At 51.9% G+C, this 16,576-nt stretch overlaps 1 protein-coding gene across 1 annotated transcript in view; it reads left to right on the plus strand.

Moving 5' to 3' along the window:
- The window catches only part of LOC137544458 (glutathione S-transferase Mu 5-like), a 117,300-nt gene that overhangs the window by 65,345 nt on the left and 35,379 nt on the right, over positions 1-16,576 (plus strand). The window contains exon 5 of the mRNA XM_068265539.1: positions 13,847-13,947. Coding sequence (XP_068121640.1) covers positions 13,847-13,947 — 101 coding nt within the window. The remainder of the gene's footprint in view (positions 1-13,846; positions 13,948-16,576) is intronic.

Below are 16,576 nucleotides of genomic sequence, written 5' to 3' on the forward strand. Positions count from 1 at the left end.
CTCGCTCACTGGCTCGCTCGCTCGCTCACTGACTCCTCGCTCGCTCACTGGCTCGCTCGCTCGCTCACTGACTCACTCGCTCACTCACTGACTCCTCGCTCACTCACTGACTCCTCGCTCACTGACTCACTCACTGACTCCTCGCTCACTCACTGACTCCTCGCTCACTGACTCACTCACTGACTCCTCGCTCACTCACTGACTCGCTCGCTCACTCACTGACTCACTCGCTCACTCACTGACTCCTCGCTCACTCACTGACTCCTCGCTCACTCACTGACTCCTCGCTCACTCACTGACTCCTCGCTCACTCACTGACTCCTCGCTCACTCACTGACTCCTCGCTCACTGACTGACTCCTCGCTCACTGACTGACTCCTCGCTCACTGACTGACTCCTCGCTCACTGACTGACTCCTCGCTCACTCACTCACTGACTCCTCGCCTACTCACTGACTCCTCGCTCACTGACTCACTCGCTGACTCCTCGCTCACTGACTGACTCACTCACTGACTCCTCGCTCACTCACTGACTCCTCGCTCACTGACTCACTCACTGACTCCTCGCTCACTCACTGACTCCTCGCTCACTGACTCACTCACTGACTCCTCGCTCGCTCACTGACTCCTCGCTCACTGACTCACTCACTGACTCCTCGCTCACTCACTGACTCCTCGCTCACTGACTCACTCACTGACTCCTCGCTCACTCACTGACTCCTCGCTCACTGACTCACTCACTGACTCCTCGCTCACTCACTGACTCCTCGCTCACTGAATCACTCACTGACTCCTCGCTCACACTCTCACTCACTCACTCACACTCTCACTCACTCACTGACTCCTCGCTCACACTCTCACTCACTCACTCACACTCTCACTCACTCACTGACTCCTCGCTCACACTCTCACTCACACACTCACTCACTCACTCACACTCTCTCACTCTCTCTCACTCACTCACTCACACTCTCACTCACTCACACTCTCACTCACTCACTCACACTCTCACTTACTGACTCACTCACTGACTGACTCACTCACTGACTCACTCACTCACTGACTCGCTCACTGACTCGCTCACTGACTCGCTCACTCACTCACTGACTCGGTCACTGACTCGGTCACTGACTCGGTCACTGACTCGGTCACTGACTCACTCACTGACTCGGTCACTGACTCACTGACTCACTCACTCACTGACTCACTGACTCACTCACTCACTGACTCACTCACTGACTCACTCACTCACTGACTCGCTCGCTCACTGACTCGCTCGCTCACTGACTCGCTCACTCACTGACTCGCTCGCTCGCTCACTCACTGACTCGCTCGCTCACTCACTGACTCGCTCACTCACTCACTGACTCGCTCACTCACTGGCTCACTCACTCACTCACTGACTCACTCACTGACTCGCTCACTCACTCACTGACTCGCTCACTCACTGACTCTCTCACTCACTGACTCGCTCGCTCACTCACTCACTGACTCGCTCACTCACTGACTCACTCACTGGCTCGCTCGCTCACTGACTCACTCGCTCACTCACTGACTCGCTCACTGACTCACTGACTCCTCGCTCACTCACTGACTCCTCGCTCACTCACTGACTCCTCGCTCACTCACTGACTCCTCGCTCACTCACTGACTCCTCGCTCACTCACTGACTCCTCGCTCACTCACTGACTCCTCGCTCACTCGCTCACTCACTGACTCCTCGCTCACTCACTGACTCACTCGCTCACTCACTCACTCACTGACTCCTCGCTCACTCACTGACTCCTCGCTCACTCACTGACTCCTCGCTCACTCACTGACTCCTCGCTCACTCGCTCACTCACTGACTCCTCGCTCACTCACTGACTCACTCGCTCACTCACTGACTCCTCGCTCACTCACTGACTCCTCGCTCACTCACTGACTCACTCGCTCACTTGCTCACTCACTGACTCCTCGCTCACTCACTGACTCCTCGCTCACTCACTGACTCCTCGCTCACTCACTGACTCCTCGCTCGCTCACTGGCTCGCTCGCTCGCTCACTGACTCCTCGCTCGCTCACTGGCTCGCTCGCTCGCTCACTGACTCCTCGCTCACTGACTGACTCCTCGCTCACTGACTGACTCCTCGCTCACTGACTGACTCCTCGCTCACTCACTCACTGACTCCTCGCCTACTCACTGACTCCTCGCTCACTGACTCACTCGCTGACTCCTCGCTCACTGACTGACTCACTCACTGACTCCTCGCTCACTCACTGACTCACTCGCTCACTCACTCACTCACTGACTCCTCGCTCACTCACTGACTCCTCGCTCACTCACTGACTCCTCGCTCACTCACTGACTCCTCGCTCACTCACTGACTCCTCGCTCACTCGCTCACTCACTGACTCCTCGCTCACTCACTGACTCACTCGCTCACTCACTGACTCCTCGCTCACTCACTGACTCCTCGCTCACTCACTGACTCACTCGCTCACTTGCTCACTCACTGACTCCTCGCTCACTGACTGACTCCTCGCTCACTGACTGACTCCTCGCTCACTCACTCACTGACTCCTCGCCTACTCACTGACTCCTCGCTCACTGACTCACTCGCTGACTCCTCGCTCACTGACTGACTCACTCACTGACTCCTCGCTCACTCACTGACTCACTCGCTCACTCACTCACTCACTGACTCCTCGCTCACTCACTGACTCCTCGCTCACTCACTGACTCCTCGCTCACTCACTGACTCCTCGCTCACTCACTGACTCCTCGCTCACTCGCTCACTCACTGACTCCTCGCTCACTCACTGACTCACTCGCTCACTCACTGACTTCTCGCTCACTCACTGACTCCTCGCTCACTCACTGACTCACTCGCTCACTTGCTCACTCACTGACTCCTCGCTCACTCACTGACTCCTCGCTCACTCACTGACTCCTCGCTCACTCACTGACTCCTCGCTCGCTCACTGGCTCGCTCGCTCGCTCACTGACTCCTCGCTCGCTCACTGGCTCGCTCGCTCGCTCACTGACTCCTCGCTCACTGACTGACTCCTCGCTCACTGACTGACTCCTCGCTCACTGACTGACTCCTCGCTCACTCACTCACTGACTCCTCGCCTACTCACTGACTCCTCGCTCACTGACTCACTCGCTGACTCCTCGCTCACTGACTGACTCACTCACTGACTCCTCGCTCACTCACTGACTCCTCGCTCACTGACTCACTCACTGACTCCTCGCTCACTCACTGACTCCTCGCTCACTGACTCACTCACTGACTCCTCGCTCGCTCACTGACTCCTCGCTCACTGACTCACTCACTGACTCCTCGCTCACTCACTGACTCCTCGCTCACTGACTCACTCACTGACTCCTCGCTCACTCACTGACTCCTCGCTCACTGACTCACTCACTGACTCCTCGCTCACTCACTGACTCCTCGCTCACTCGCTCACTCACTGACTCCTCGCTCACTCACTGACTCACTCGCTCACTCACTCACTCACTGACTCCTCGCTCACTCACTGACTCCTCGCTCACTCACTGACTCCTCGCTCACTCACTGACTCCTCGCTCACTCGCTCACTCACTGACTCCTCGCTCACTCACTGACTCACTCGCTCACTCACTGACTCCTCGCTCACTCACTGACTCCTCGCTCACTCACTGACTCACTCGCTCACTTGCTCACTCACTGACTCCTCGCTCACTCACTGACTCCTCGCTCACTCACTGACTCCTCGCTCACTCACTGACTCCTCGCTCACTCACTGACTCCTCGCTCGCTCACTGGCTCGCTCGCTCGCTCACTGACTCCTCGCTCGCTCACTGGCTCGCTCGCTCGCTCACTGACTCCTCGCTCACTGACTGACTCCTCGCTCACTGACTGACTCCTCGCTCACTGACTGACTCCTCGCTCACTCACTCACTGACTCCTCGCCTACTCACTGACTCCTCGCTCACTGACTCACTCGCTGACTCCTCGCTCACTGACTGACTCACTCACTGACTCCTCGCTCACTCACTGACTCACTCGCTCACTCACTCACTCACTGACTCCTCGCTCACTCACTGACTCCTCGCTCACTCACTGACTCCTCGCTCACTCACTGACTCCTCGCTCACTCACTGACTCCTCGCTCACTCGCTCACTCACTGACTCCTCGCTCACTCACTGACTCACTCGCTCACTCACTGACTCCTCGCTCACTCACTGACTCCTCGCTCACTCACTGACTCACTCGCTCACTTGCTCACTCACTGACTCCTCGCTCACTGACTGACTCCTCGCTCACTGACTGACTCCTCGCTCACTCACTCACTGACTCCTCGCCTACTCACTGACTCCTCGCTCACTGACTCACTCGCTGACTCCTCGCTCACTGACTGACTCACTCACTGACTCCTCGCTCACTCACTGACTCACTCGCTCACTCACTCACTCACTGACTCCTCGCTCACTCACTGACTCCTCGCTCACTCACTGACTCCTCGCTCACTCACTGACTCCTCGCTCACTCACTGACTCCTCGCTCACTCGCTCACTCACTGACTCCTCGCTCACTCACTGACTCACTCGCTCACTCACTGACTTCTCGCTCACTCACTGACTCCTCGCTCACTCACTGACTCACTCGCTCACTTGCTCACTCACTGACTCCTCGCTCACTCACTGACTCCTCGCTCACTCACTGACTCCTCGCTCACTCACTGACTCCTCGCTCACTCACTGACTCCTCGCTCGCTCACTGGCTCGCTCGCTCGCTCACTGACTCCTCGCTCGCTCACTGGCTCGCTCGCTCGCTCACTGACTCCTCGCTCACTGACTGACTCCTTGCTCACTGACTGACTCCTCGCTCACTGACTGACTCCTCGCTCACTCACTCACTGACTCCTCGCCTACTCACTGACTCCTCGCTCACTGACTCACTCGCTGACTCCTCGCTCACTGACTGACTCACTCACTGACTCCTCGCTCACTCACTGACTCCTCGCTCACTGACTCACTCACTGACTCCTCGCTCACTCACTGACTCCTCGCTCACTGACTCACTCACTGACTCCTCGCTCGCTCACTGACTCCTCGCTCACTAACTCACTCACTGACTCCTCGCTCACTCACTGACTCCTCGCTCACTGACTCACTCACTGACTCCTCGCTCACTCACTGACTCCTCGCTCACTGACTCACTCACTGACTCCTCGCTCACTCACTGACTCCTCGCTCACTGACTCACTCACTGACTCCTCGCTCACACTCTCACTCACTCACTCACACTCTCACTCACTCACTGACTCCTCGCTCACACTCTCACTCACTCACTCACTCACACTCTCACTCACTCACTGACTCCTCGCTCACACTCTCACTCACACACTCACTCACTCACTCACACTCTCTCACTCTCTCTCACTCACTCACTCACACTCTCACTCACTCACACTCTCACTCACTCACTCACACTCTCACTTACTGACTCACTCACTGACTGACTCACTCACTGACTCACTCACTCACTGACTCGCTCACTGACTCGCTCACTGACTCGCTCACTCACTCGCTCACTCACTCACTGACTCGGTCACTGACTCGGTCACTGACTCGGTCACTGACTCGGTCACTGACTCACTCACTGACTTGGTCACTGACTCACTGACTCACTCACTCACTGACTCACTGACTCACTCACTCACTGACTCACTCACTGACTCACTCACTCACTGACTCGCTCGCTCACTGACTCGCTCGCTCACTGACTCGCTCACTCACTGACTCGCTCACTCACTGACTCGCTCGCTCGCTCGCTCACTCACTGACTCGCTCGCTCACTCACTGACTCGCTCACTCACTCACTGACTCGCTCACTCACTGGCTCACTCACTCACTCACTGACTCACTCACTGACTCGCTCACTCACTCACTGACTCGCTCACTCACTGACTCTCTCACTCACTGACTCGCTCGCTCACTCACTCACTGACTCGCTCACTCACTGACTCACTCACTGGCTCGCTCGCTCACTGACTCACTCGCTCACTCACTGACTCGCTCACTGACTCACTGACTCCTCGCTCACTCACTGACTCCTCGCTCACTCACTGACTCCTCGCTCACTCACTGACTCCTCGCTCACTCACTGACTCCTCGCTCACTCACTGACTCCTCGCTCACTCACTGACTCCTCGCTCACTCGCTCACTCACTGACTCCTCGCTCACTCACTGACTCACTCGCTCACTCACTCACTCACTGACTCCTCGCTCACTCACTGACTCCTCGCTCACTCACTGACTCCTCGCTCACTCACTGACTCCTCGCTCACTCACTGACTCCTCGCTCACTCGCTCACTCACTGACTCCTCGCTCACTCACTGACTCACTCGCTCACTCACTGACTCCTCGCTCACTCACTGACTCCTCGCTCACTCACTGACTCACTCGCTCACTTGCTCACTCACTGACTCCTCGCTCACTCACTGACTCCTCGCTCACTCACTGACTCCTCGCTCACTCACTGACTCCTCGCTCACTCACTGACTCCTCGCTCGCTCACTGGCTCGCTCGCTCGCTCACTGACTCCTCGCTCGCTCACTGGCTCGCTCGCTCGCTCACTGACTCCTCGCTCGCTCACTGGCTCGCTCGCTCGCTCACTGACTCACTCGCTCACTCACTGACTCCTCGCTCACTCACTGACTCCTCGCTCACTGACTCACTCACTGACTCCTCGCTCACTCACTGACTCCTCGCTCACTGACTCACTCACTGACTCCTCGCTCACTGACTCACTCACTGACTCCTCGCTCACTCACTGACTCCTCGCTCACTGACTCACTCACTGACTCCTCGCTCACTCACTGACTCCTCGCTCACTGACTCACTCACTGACTCCTCGCTCACTCACTGACTCACTCGCTCACTCACTGACTCCTCGCTCACCCACTGACTCCTCGCTCACTCACTGACTCCTCGCTCACTCACTGACTCCTCGCTCACTCACTGACTCCTCGCTCACTGACTGACTCCTCGCTCACTGACTGACTCCTCGCTCACTCACTGACTCCTCGCCTACTCACTGACTCCTCGCTCACTGACTCACTCACTGACTCCTCGCTCACTGACTCACTAACTGACTCCTCGCTCACTCACTGACTCCTCGCTCACTGACTCACTCACTGACTCCTCGCTCACTCACTGACTCCTCGCTCACTGACTCCTCGCTCACTCACTGACTCCTCGCTCACTGACTCACTCACTGACTCCTCGCTCACTCACTGACTCCTCGCTCACTCACTGACTCCTCGCTCACTGACTCACTCACTGACTCCTCACTCACTCACTGACTCCTCGCTCACTGACTCACTCACTGACTCCTCGCTCACTCACTGACTCCTCGCTCACTGACTCACTCACTGACTCCTCGCTCACTCACTGACTCCTCGCTCACTGACTCACTCACTGACTCCTCGCTCACACTCTCACTTACTCACTCACTCACACTCTCACTCACTGACTCCTCGCTCACACACTCACTCACTCACTCACACTCTCACTCACTCACTGACTCCTCGCTCACACTCTCACTCACTCACACACTCACTCACTGACTCCTCGCTCACTCACTGACTCCTCGCTCACTGACTCACTCACTGACTCCTCGCTCACTCACTGACTCCTCGCTCACTCACTGACTCCTCGCTCACTCACTGACTCCTCGCTCACTCACTGACTCCTCGCTCACTGACTCACTCACTGACTCCTCGCTCACTCACTGACTCCTCGCTCACTGACTCACTCACTGACTCCTCGCTCACTCACTGACTCCTCGGTCACTGACTCACTCACTGACTCCTCGCTCACTCACTGACTCCTCGCTCACTGACTCACTCACTGACTCCTCGCTCACTCACTGACTCCTCGCTCACTGACTCACTCACTGACTCCTCGCTCACACTCTCACTTACTCACTCACACTCTCACTCACTGACTCCTCGCTCACACACTCACTCACTCACTCACACTCTCACTCACTCACTGACTCCTCGCTCACACTCTCACTCACTCACTCACTCACTCACACTCTCACTCACGCACTGACTCCTCGCTCACACTCTCACTCACACACTCACTCACTCACTCACACTCTCACTCACTCTCTCTCACTCACTCTCTCTCTCACTCACTCACACTCTCACTCACTCACTCACACTCTCACTCACTCACTCACTCACACTCTCACTCACTCACACTCTCACTCACACTCTCACTCACTCACTCACTCACACTCTCACTCACTCACACTCTCACTCACTCACACTCTCACTCACTCACTCACTCACTCACTCACTCACTCACTCACTCACTCACTCACTCACTCACACTCTCACTCACTCACTCACACTCTCACTCACTCACTCACTCACACTCTCACTCACTCACACTCTCACTCACTCACTCGCACTCTTACTCACTCACACTCTCACTCTCACTCACTCACTCACTCACTCACACTCTCACTCACTCACTCACTCACTCACTCACTCACTCACTCACACTCTCACTCACTCACTCACTCACACTCTCACTCACTCACTCACTCACTCACTCACTCACTCACTCACACACTCACTCACTCACACTCTCACTCACTCACACTCACACTCACACACTCACTCACTCACTCACTCACTCACACTCTCACTCACTCACTCACACTCTCACTCACTCACTCACACACTCACTCGCTCACTCACTCACCAACACTCTCTCTCTCACTCTCGCTCCCTTTGAGGCCCAGTGCACACCAAAACTTCTAGCAGATCCTCAAAAAGCTAGAGTGTTTTTGGAGCAGACGTATTAGACGTATTCTAAACATGCCTAGCGTTTTTTGAAGCGTTTTTGTGTAGCAGATTACACATATTGTTACAGTAAAAGTTGTTACTGAACAGCTTCTGTAACAAACGCCTGGAAAACCGCTGTTATCTAGCGTTTTCCAGAGCGGTTTGAGCTTTTGCTATACTTTACATTGAGGCAGAAACGCTTCTGCAAACAGCAAAAGTGCTTCAAGACCCACGTTTGCAGTTTGCTAAAAACCTCAAACCGCTGCTGTGCACCATCCTATTGAAATACATTAGCCAAGCGTTTTCACAGGTGGAAGTGGTTTGGAAAATGCTACAAAAAACGCTTGGTGTGCACCAGGTCCAGCCCTTACTAAGACCAGTTATCTACAGTAACTGAGGGCTACGAATTCAAGCATATCATGCTTAAATTCCAACAAAGATTAGGCTATGATCACAGTATTCTGCTGCCTTACACATTTGTTATGGTTGTGAATTTCAATGGAGATTGAACATACACTTTAATACAAAGCCTGCATGGAGCGAGTTACAATAACCCTATCAGTTACACACAGTACTGTGAACAGGCCCATAGAATTGTTTGGGCAGTGAGCTGACAACAGAATTATTCTGCAATGCAACTAAGCAATGTGAACTAATCCTGAGGCCGGTTTTAGATCTGATCAGTGCGTTTGCGATATTCTGCTCCCATTGCATCGCACAGCAACACGCAAATCATTACTCATGACCCTGTGGCAGTGTGCCAACAGGGTCAAATGCATAGCACCACACCAACCCCTTCCCCCGCTCACCATTCACCCAGTTACTTAATTCCTGCTGGACAGAAAGTAAGTCCCTGGGCTTCCCAGCTGCCCCATCTCATTTGAATAGTTCCACATATGTGTGTCACACTGTGCCGCCAACGTATTTAAAATTTGAGTTGCCCATAGACTTCCATGCATGCCGCCGCAGGAAGTCCGATGGTAACGCGCTGTTGACTTTGCATTGGGTCGGCGGCGATTCAGAAATGTGCGGCTTATCGCAGTAAGTGTACTGGACCCCACAGACTTTCATTGCTGTTACTATTCGTACAGAAAGGGTAACGCAATGCAAAGAAAGTCTTAGGGCTTGATTCACAAAGCCGTGCTAACTGTTTAGCACGGGTGTGCTAAACAGTTAGCACGTGAAGTGCCGTTCGTGGACTTTTGCGCGCGCAAAGTGCCGCGATCGCGCGAATTGCGGCACTTTGCGCGCGCAAAAGTCCACGAACGGCCCTTCACGTGCTAACTGTTTAGCACACCCGTGCTAAACAGTTAGCACGGCTTTGTGAATCAAGCCCGTAGTGTAAATGCCTTAACTTTGCGATTAGTCACATAGGCATGACCTACACTGCTGCATAGTTGTGATCAACCAATGGGAAGACTCCCCCCTTATTTATATCTAGGGGAAGTCTGCCTCTGAAACTGCTGTCCAAACTCTCCCCTGCAGGTCTGAATGACACCCTTTTCACAACAGGCAGGCCTGGATTTACGTCACATGAGCCCATGGGCACAGACATCCTGGCACCGTACACTTCGCCTTCCATGAACCTACAAACTCCCTACTAAACTGCACTGCAAGTGTGCTGGCTGGCAAGGAAATGAACAGCGCTACTTAAAAACAGATAAGTGGCTACCTGCAAGAGAGTGCAAGGCCCACTTGTGGGATAAAATACACACCTAGCATACACATGACCTGTCTACCACTGAAGGATGTTGGTTTCCTGTAACAGCTTGCATGCAACTTGTTAAGTACTCATCCCTTTGCTTTTGGTGTATATGCAGAGCTTCTGTTTGGGTTCAAGGTGCGTTTGCAGTTTCTGGGGGGGGCTCAGCGCACCTCTGATTGGAGGCCATTCGGAGGCGGCCTGGTGATGCGCTGATCCACCTTTTGCGCAAGTGTGCTGGCTGTCTCATTAACTTCCCTTGCCCTTCATAGGTAGCTACAAGCGCCCCTTAGTATTAGGTAGCTAGAGCTATCATCAGTATTAAGTAGCTAGAGGTGCCCCAAATATTAGGTAACTAGAGAGATCTCATCAATGGAATGCTGAGACCTGGGTGAGTAACCTCTCATTTACACTCTGCTCGGGACTCTGCATAGGTAAGGGAGTGAGATGCCTTTTTTTTATCATCATCAGGTGTCTGTAGACACATGCCGTGTGTGTGATTGAGCCACCCCTCTCCCACTTGTTCATTGGGTGGGGTGGTCAGTGCTGGGTCTACCCTAACCTAGCCCTTCTACCCCAAAAGGAGGGGGGGGGGGGCAACAGAGTTTGTCAGCAGACATGTGACCATGCTGTATTTCATTTAAATGAATTTATTTAATAGGAATTATGTTGGTGAGTGAGTTTGGAGGGAACGTGAGGAAGGGGACAAATCTTGACCATTTGCAAAGATAGATCAGGTGGAGCAGAAAATCAAATCAAACTACTTTATTTCATCTTACAAGCATCCTCTCATGCATGTTATCCCGGGTAGTGTCATCCATGTGCCATACTGATGGGTTAAGAGAAAGTTGTAGAATGTAGTAAAGACCTTCTGGCATATGTTTTATTTACAAAGTGTTTTTCAAAGTCATAAAAATTGGTTGTAAATGGGACCCACCTTCTTTACTGGCAAGTCTCTACATTTTAAACCTCTTTAAACCAATCCAACAACTTTTAACCAATCCAACAACTTTTGCTTCCTTTTGCTTAGCAAATATCATGTTTTTATAAAGATGCTACTGACACAGCTAAAGTAAATCTGTAACACTTTTAAAAAGAAAAATCAGATGCCTACCTATGGAGAGGGAAGGCTCTGGATCCTAAAGAGCCTTCCCTTTCCTCTCCCAGTCCCAAGGTTTCATTGTTGTCACCCACATTAGTAGCTTTTGCCCACCTGGTCGAAAACCACTCCGCCAGCCTCTGGGAGCCCTTGGAAGTACTCATGTCTCCAAGTTCTTCCGAAGATGGGCGGCTCCATACTGCATAGACGCGAGTGCGCTTTGGAAACACTAGCGTTTTCCAAGGGTTCCCCGAGGCTGACTGAGTTGCTAGTTAATGTGGGTGACAGCGCTGGAACGTAGGGACTGAGATGAACTGGAAGGCTCTTTAGGACCCAGAGCCTTCCCTTCCCATAGTACACCCCCTCCCGCTACAGTTTTACTTTAAGCATAAATGGCAGGGTTACTGTTCAGACATCTTAGGACTTCTGTTTTCTAAGTAAAATAGCCACAAATTTTAACTGTAGAATCACCCAAGCAGTCTGCAGTCCAAATCGAATCTCCATGCCGTGATCCCTGCCCCTGTGTGTAATAATCGGTGTAACACAGAGAGGGTCTGATTATCGGTGATCTGCAGCATCACCGAGAATACAGATATATATACCTGGTTATTGATGATCTGCAGTATCACCGATAATCAGATATATCTCTAACCTCTAGACACCTGAGTAATATGAGTGTTTGGTGCAACAGTAATACCTTGAGGAGAGCACCCGTATAGAGGGTGCAAGGCAGTAAGAGATACTGCCCAAAGAACAGGCTCCCTCCAACGGCCTGAGGCTCCCCAATAGGAGGAGTCAGGCTGAGAGTGGGAAGGACCAGAGTGTGAGTGACACCAATAGAGGAGTGTCACTAACAGATCTGTGAACTATCTCTAAACAGAGGAGATAGTTCTCGAGGTCGGGAAAGCCAGGTCGGCAACAGACAGGTCAGATACAGAGACAAGACTGAAACGGAATCCTGAGGCAAGCAAGGTTTGGCAATGGAGAATCAGATATAGTAAAGTACAAACTCAGAGATCAGAAGAGTGGTCAGGAAAGCAGAAGGTCATAACAAATAATCAAACAATGCCTAGACTTAGGTGTGAGCTCCTTGATCATCAACAACCCGGAACTAGTTTGAATATGACAAGATGGTAACGCTAATTCCTAGTCTTGGGTGTGAGTTCCGTAGTCATCAACACCCTGGAACTAGTCTGAAGGATAACACAGATAATATACAATATTCCTAGTCTGAGGTGTGAGGTCCGTGATCATCAACACCCTGGAACTGGTCTAGAGCATAACACAGATTCTGACAAAAGGTCTGAGTGCTTCCACATAGTGATCGCAACGACAGACACCAGAGGAATGACCAGCACCCAGTATATATACTATAGCGCTCTCCAGCGCCTCCCCTAAGTGCTGGACCAATGAGAACTGATGCAATTGTCAGCTAACTGGCTTGGTCAGCTGACTCCCTTCTGGCTGTCATAAAAGCTCTGCCTCTCAGCGCGCGCGTCCTTCTGAACCTGTGTGGACTATCAGTCCCAGCCACACCAGACATGTGTTGTAACCCATCCGCTGTGCTGGACGCGGAACCAGCCGCACCGCTATCAGAGCATGCGGCGGTTTCTCCGCGTTCAGCCATACCGTCAGATGTAGGCCTATGCGTGCAAACCGCCGCGTTGGACGCGGAATCCGCCGCCTTGTTCTCAGGATATGCGGCGGTTTCTCCACGTTCAGTCATGCTAACAGATGCAGGCCCACGCGCGCAACCTGCCGCGTTGGACGCGGAATCAGCCGCCTTGCTCTGAGCACCCGCGGCGGCTTTTCCGCGTTTTCTTACACTGTGTCTCAAGGGGCATACACAGATCAGACTTCAAGGAGGGATCAGCACCACACAAGATTCAGTAAGTATATGCGCTGTGCTCATCAGAAGCTGCAGAGCCATACTATTTTCCTTTTTCCCCCAAGGTGGTGGCAGTGAGGACTTGAAGATACTGTAGCTGGTCTGAAGTGGTTTAAACCCCAATTTCCTAAATCCTGGTTTAATGTAGCATTAAATTTGCTTGCAAGCTAGAATAACTATTCTCTTATTGACCATATTTAATCAGAATGGCTACAGTAAGTGAAATTTGTTGGTATAGGTTACCATCTTTCCTTAGTGCTCATTTCTAGAGTTCAGAACATGCATGCTAAGTGAGTCTAAATGTACGTCTTATTATCTTGCAGGTGGAGAAACAGAATCAGAAAAGAATAATGTATCATTGCTTGAAAACGAAGCTATGGATATCCGGATGGACCTGCTGCGTACGGTCTACAGCCCACAATTTGTAGGTGAAATAAATATAAGCTTTGTCTTACTCAGAGATTTTTTTTTTCTTTTACTAGAAGTTCCTTTATCATTCCATGTAAAGGACTACTACGAGCTGAATCAGAACTTTGGATGATGGTCTACCTGATGTGACCCAGCGGGAAACCTCATAAGAAAATTCTGCTAATGTGATTGGGTGGCAAGCAATTTTTTTGTTTCATAGCATTACATTGGGCGTCCGCACATACGGCAAATTCCGACCCTGGCTGCCCGCTGCCCCCCGGCCGCGTGCCCGTGCGGCCAGCAGGAGGGGAGCAGCGCAGAGAAGAGGGAGAGCTATGGGCACAGTGGGGAAGGGCAGACGTCTCTCCCCCTTCCCTCACCTTAGGGGGCTCTCCCTCCCGCGCTTTCCCCTCCGGAACGAAGTGTTGTGCAGCGCTGGGCAGCGGGTGGAACTTACCTCCGTCTCGATCCAGCGCTGGAAGTTCTGGTGCCGTCCAGACCAGCCTAGCGGCAAATCCATCCGGAGCCTGAACAAGACGGAGGCAAGTTCTGCCCGCTGCACAACACTTCGTTCCGGAGGGGACAGCGAGGGAGGGAGAGGCCCCTAAGGTGAGGGAAGGGGGGGGGGGAAGACGTCCGCCCTTTCCCACTGTGCCCATAGCACTCCCTCTTCTCTGCGCTGCTCCCCTCCTGCTAGGGGCACACCTGGCTACCTATTCTGAGGACATATATCCCTCTCCTGCCTACATATACTGGGCACATATACCCCTGACTTCATATACTTGGCACATATACCCCTGCCTACATATATTGGGCACATATACCCCTGGCTACCTATTCTGGGGACACCTATAGACCTGGGGCTACCTATTTTTGGGGAACCACTGCTGTCAGATTGAGTGTATTTTGGGGAACTGCTGCCAGGTGAGAGGTGTCTACCATATTAAGGGGGCATTCTGCCTATTTATGTGAAATGCTGTCTATTTATGTACCTCATGACTGCTGAATTTGTCTTGTTGGGGGCCTCATGGTTACTGAATTTGTCTTGTTGGGGGCCTCAAGATCGCTGAGTTTGTCTTGTGGGGAGGCCTCACGATTGCTGAATGTGTCTTGTTGGGGGCCTCATGATTGCTGAGTTGGTCATGTTGGGGGCCTCATGATTGCTGAATTTGTCTTGTTGGGGGTCACATGATTGCTAACTGCGAGACTATGGAAAAAGCTGGATCATCATCATATGAGACAATAGCATTAAACCTACTTTTTCGGCTTTTTAAAACCGAAAATGAAACTGGGAGGTTCTAAAACAAAGAACACATTTTTCAGGAGTCGGATGGATAAAATTGTTTATCTTCACAGTTTATTTTCAACTTGGATTTTCCATAATGTTCATGTATGAGTTAAAACGTTTTGTATTTAGTTTAAATTGCTGTTGGCACTTTGCGATAGTAAAGTGACTTTTGGGTTGCAGTTTGGGCACTCGACCTTCAAAAGGTTCGCCACCACTGCCCTAATCTTATGTCCCACCATTGCTAAGTTCATGTAAATACACAAACAAATGGAGAAGAAAGACTTTTGCTGGTGCTCACGGTGCTATCCCAATAAACGCTAGAATTTAATTATAAAAATATAATGCAAATTTTATTCAAATATCTATACCATAGAAAAAGTTAAAAATAACATGAGCCATCTCCTCATGCAGACCCATGTCACACCACCACTCACACATCCATGGCCAGGTAGATATTGCAAGTGAGCTCACTCAATAGCATGGAACCTGAAAAATGGGGCTGTCAGAATGGCAGTGATCAAGTTAGTGTCCAAGACAGGCTAGAGAAAGCAAAGCAGCAAGCCGGTCATCAGTAGCACAAGCACAGCATGAAAAAGTAGCCAGATCTATGAAACCAGCACAGAAATGCGTGTGTAACCACAGTCTCTCACCACTCAGTCATCTTCACTTAGACCAGAAGCTTGAGAGTCCTGGATGTTACCATGTACATCCACTGTAACACGGTATGCACAGTGTCCTGATGTATGCTGTATCTGGCAATGTATCCGGAAATGCTGACAATGAAGTCTCCTGAATTGAGACTCTCGCATGTAGGTGGAATAAGATGGTGTTCAGCCTTGTAGAGATCCCAGGTGATGCTGCCAAGCCCCTGTGCAGGGTCCCATGCACGATGATCAGGAAGGAGTGCAGTGGGGGGGGGGGGGGGGGGGGGCTGGGGGTCGCAGGAGGAGACGGCGTCTCCTGCGGACATGGCCCTTACATGTTTCGCCGTCCTTACGGCGTCATCAGGTGTCCGACATCTACTCCCAGGGATTCAAAGATTATAAATCCATCTAGTTTCTCTTTGGAGAAGCAACCGGTCAAAATTCTCTCCCCGTATAGTACCATGAATTCTATCTAATCCCACAAAACGTAATCCATTACTTGTACACATATGGCACTGTCTCACATCTCAAGTGATGGGAGTGAGGGATTCCCCATTGCCAATATTTTGTAAATGTTCTGATATAAGTCTCCATAAAGGTAGCTTAGTTTTTCCAATATAAAAAGCCCCACAAGGGCAAAGTAACAAGTATACCACCAACCAGTGCAGTTTCTAGGTTAAATTGCTCTCAGGGCGAGTATCAAAAATACGCCC

Source organism: Hyperolius riggenbachi, chromosome 2, assembly GCF_040937935.1.
Source record: "Hyperolius riggenbachi isolate aHypRig1 chromosome 2, aHypRig1.pri, whole genome shotgun sequence".
In the NCBI taxonomy this organism is placed as follows: Eukaryota; Metazoa; Chordata; class Amphibia; order Anura; family Hyperoliidae; genus Hyperolius; species Hyperolius riggenbachi.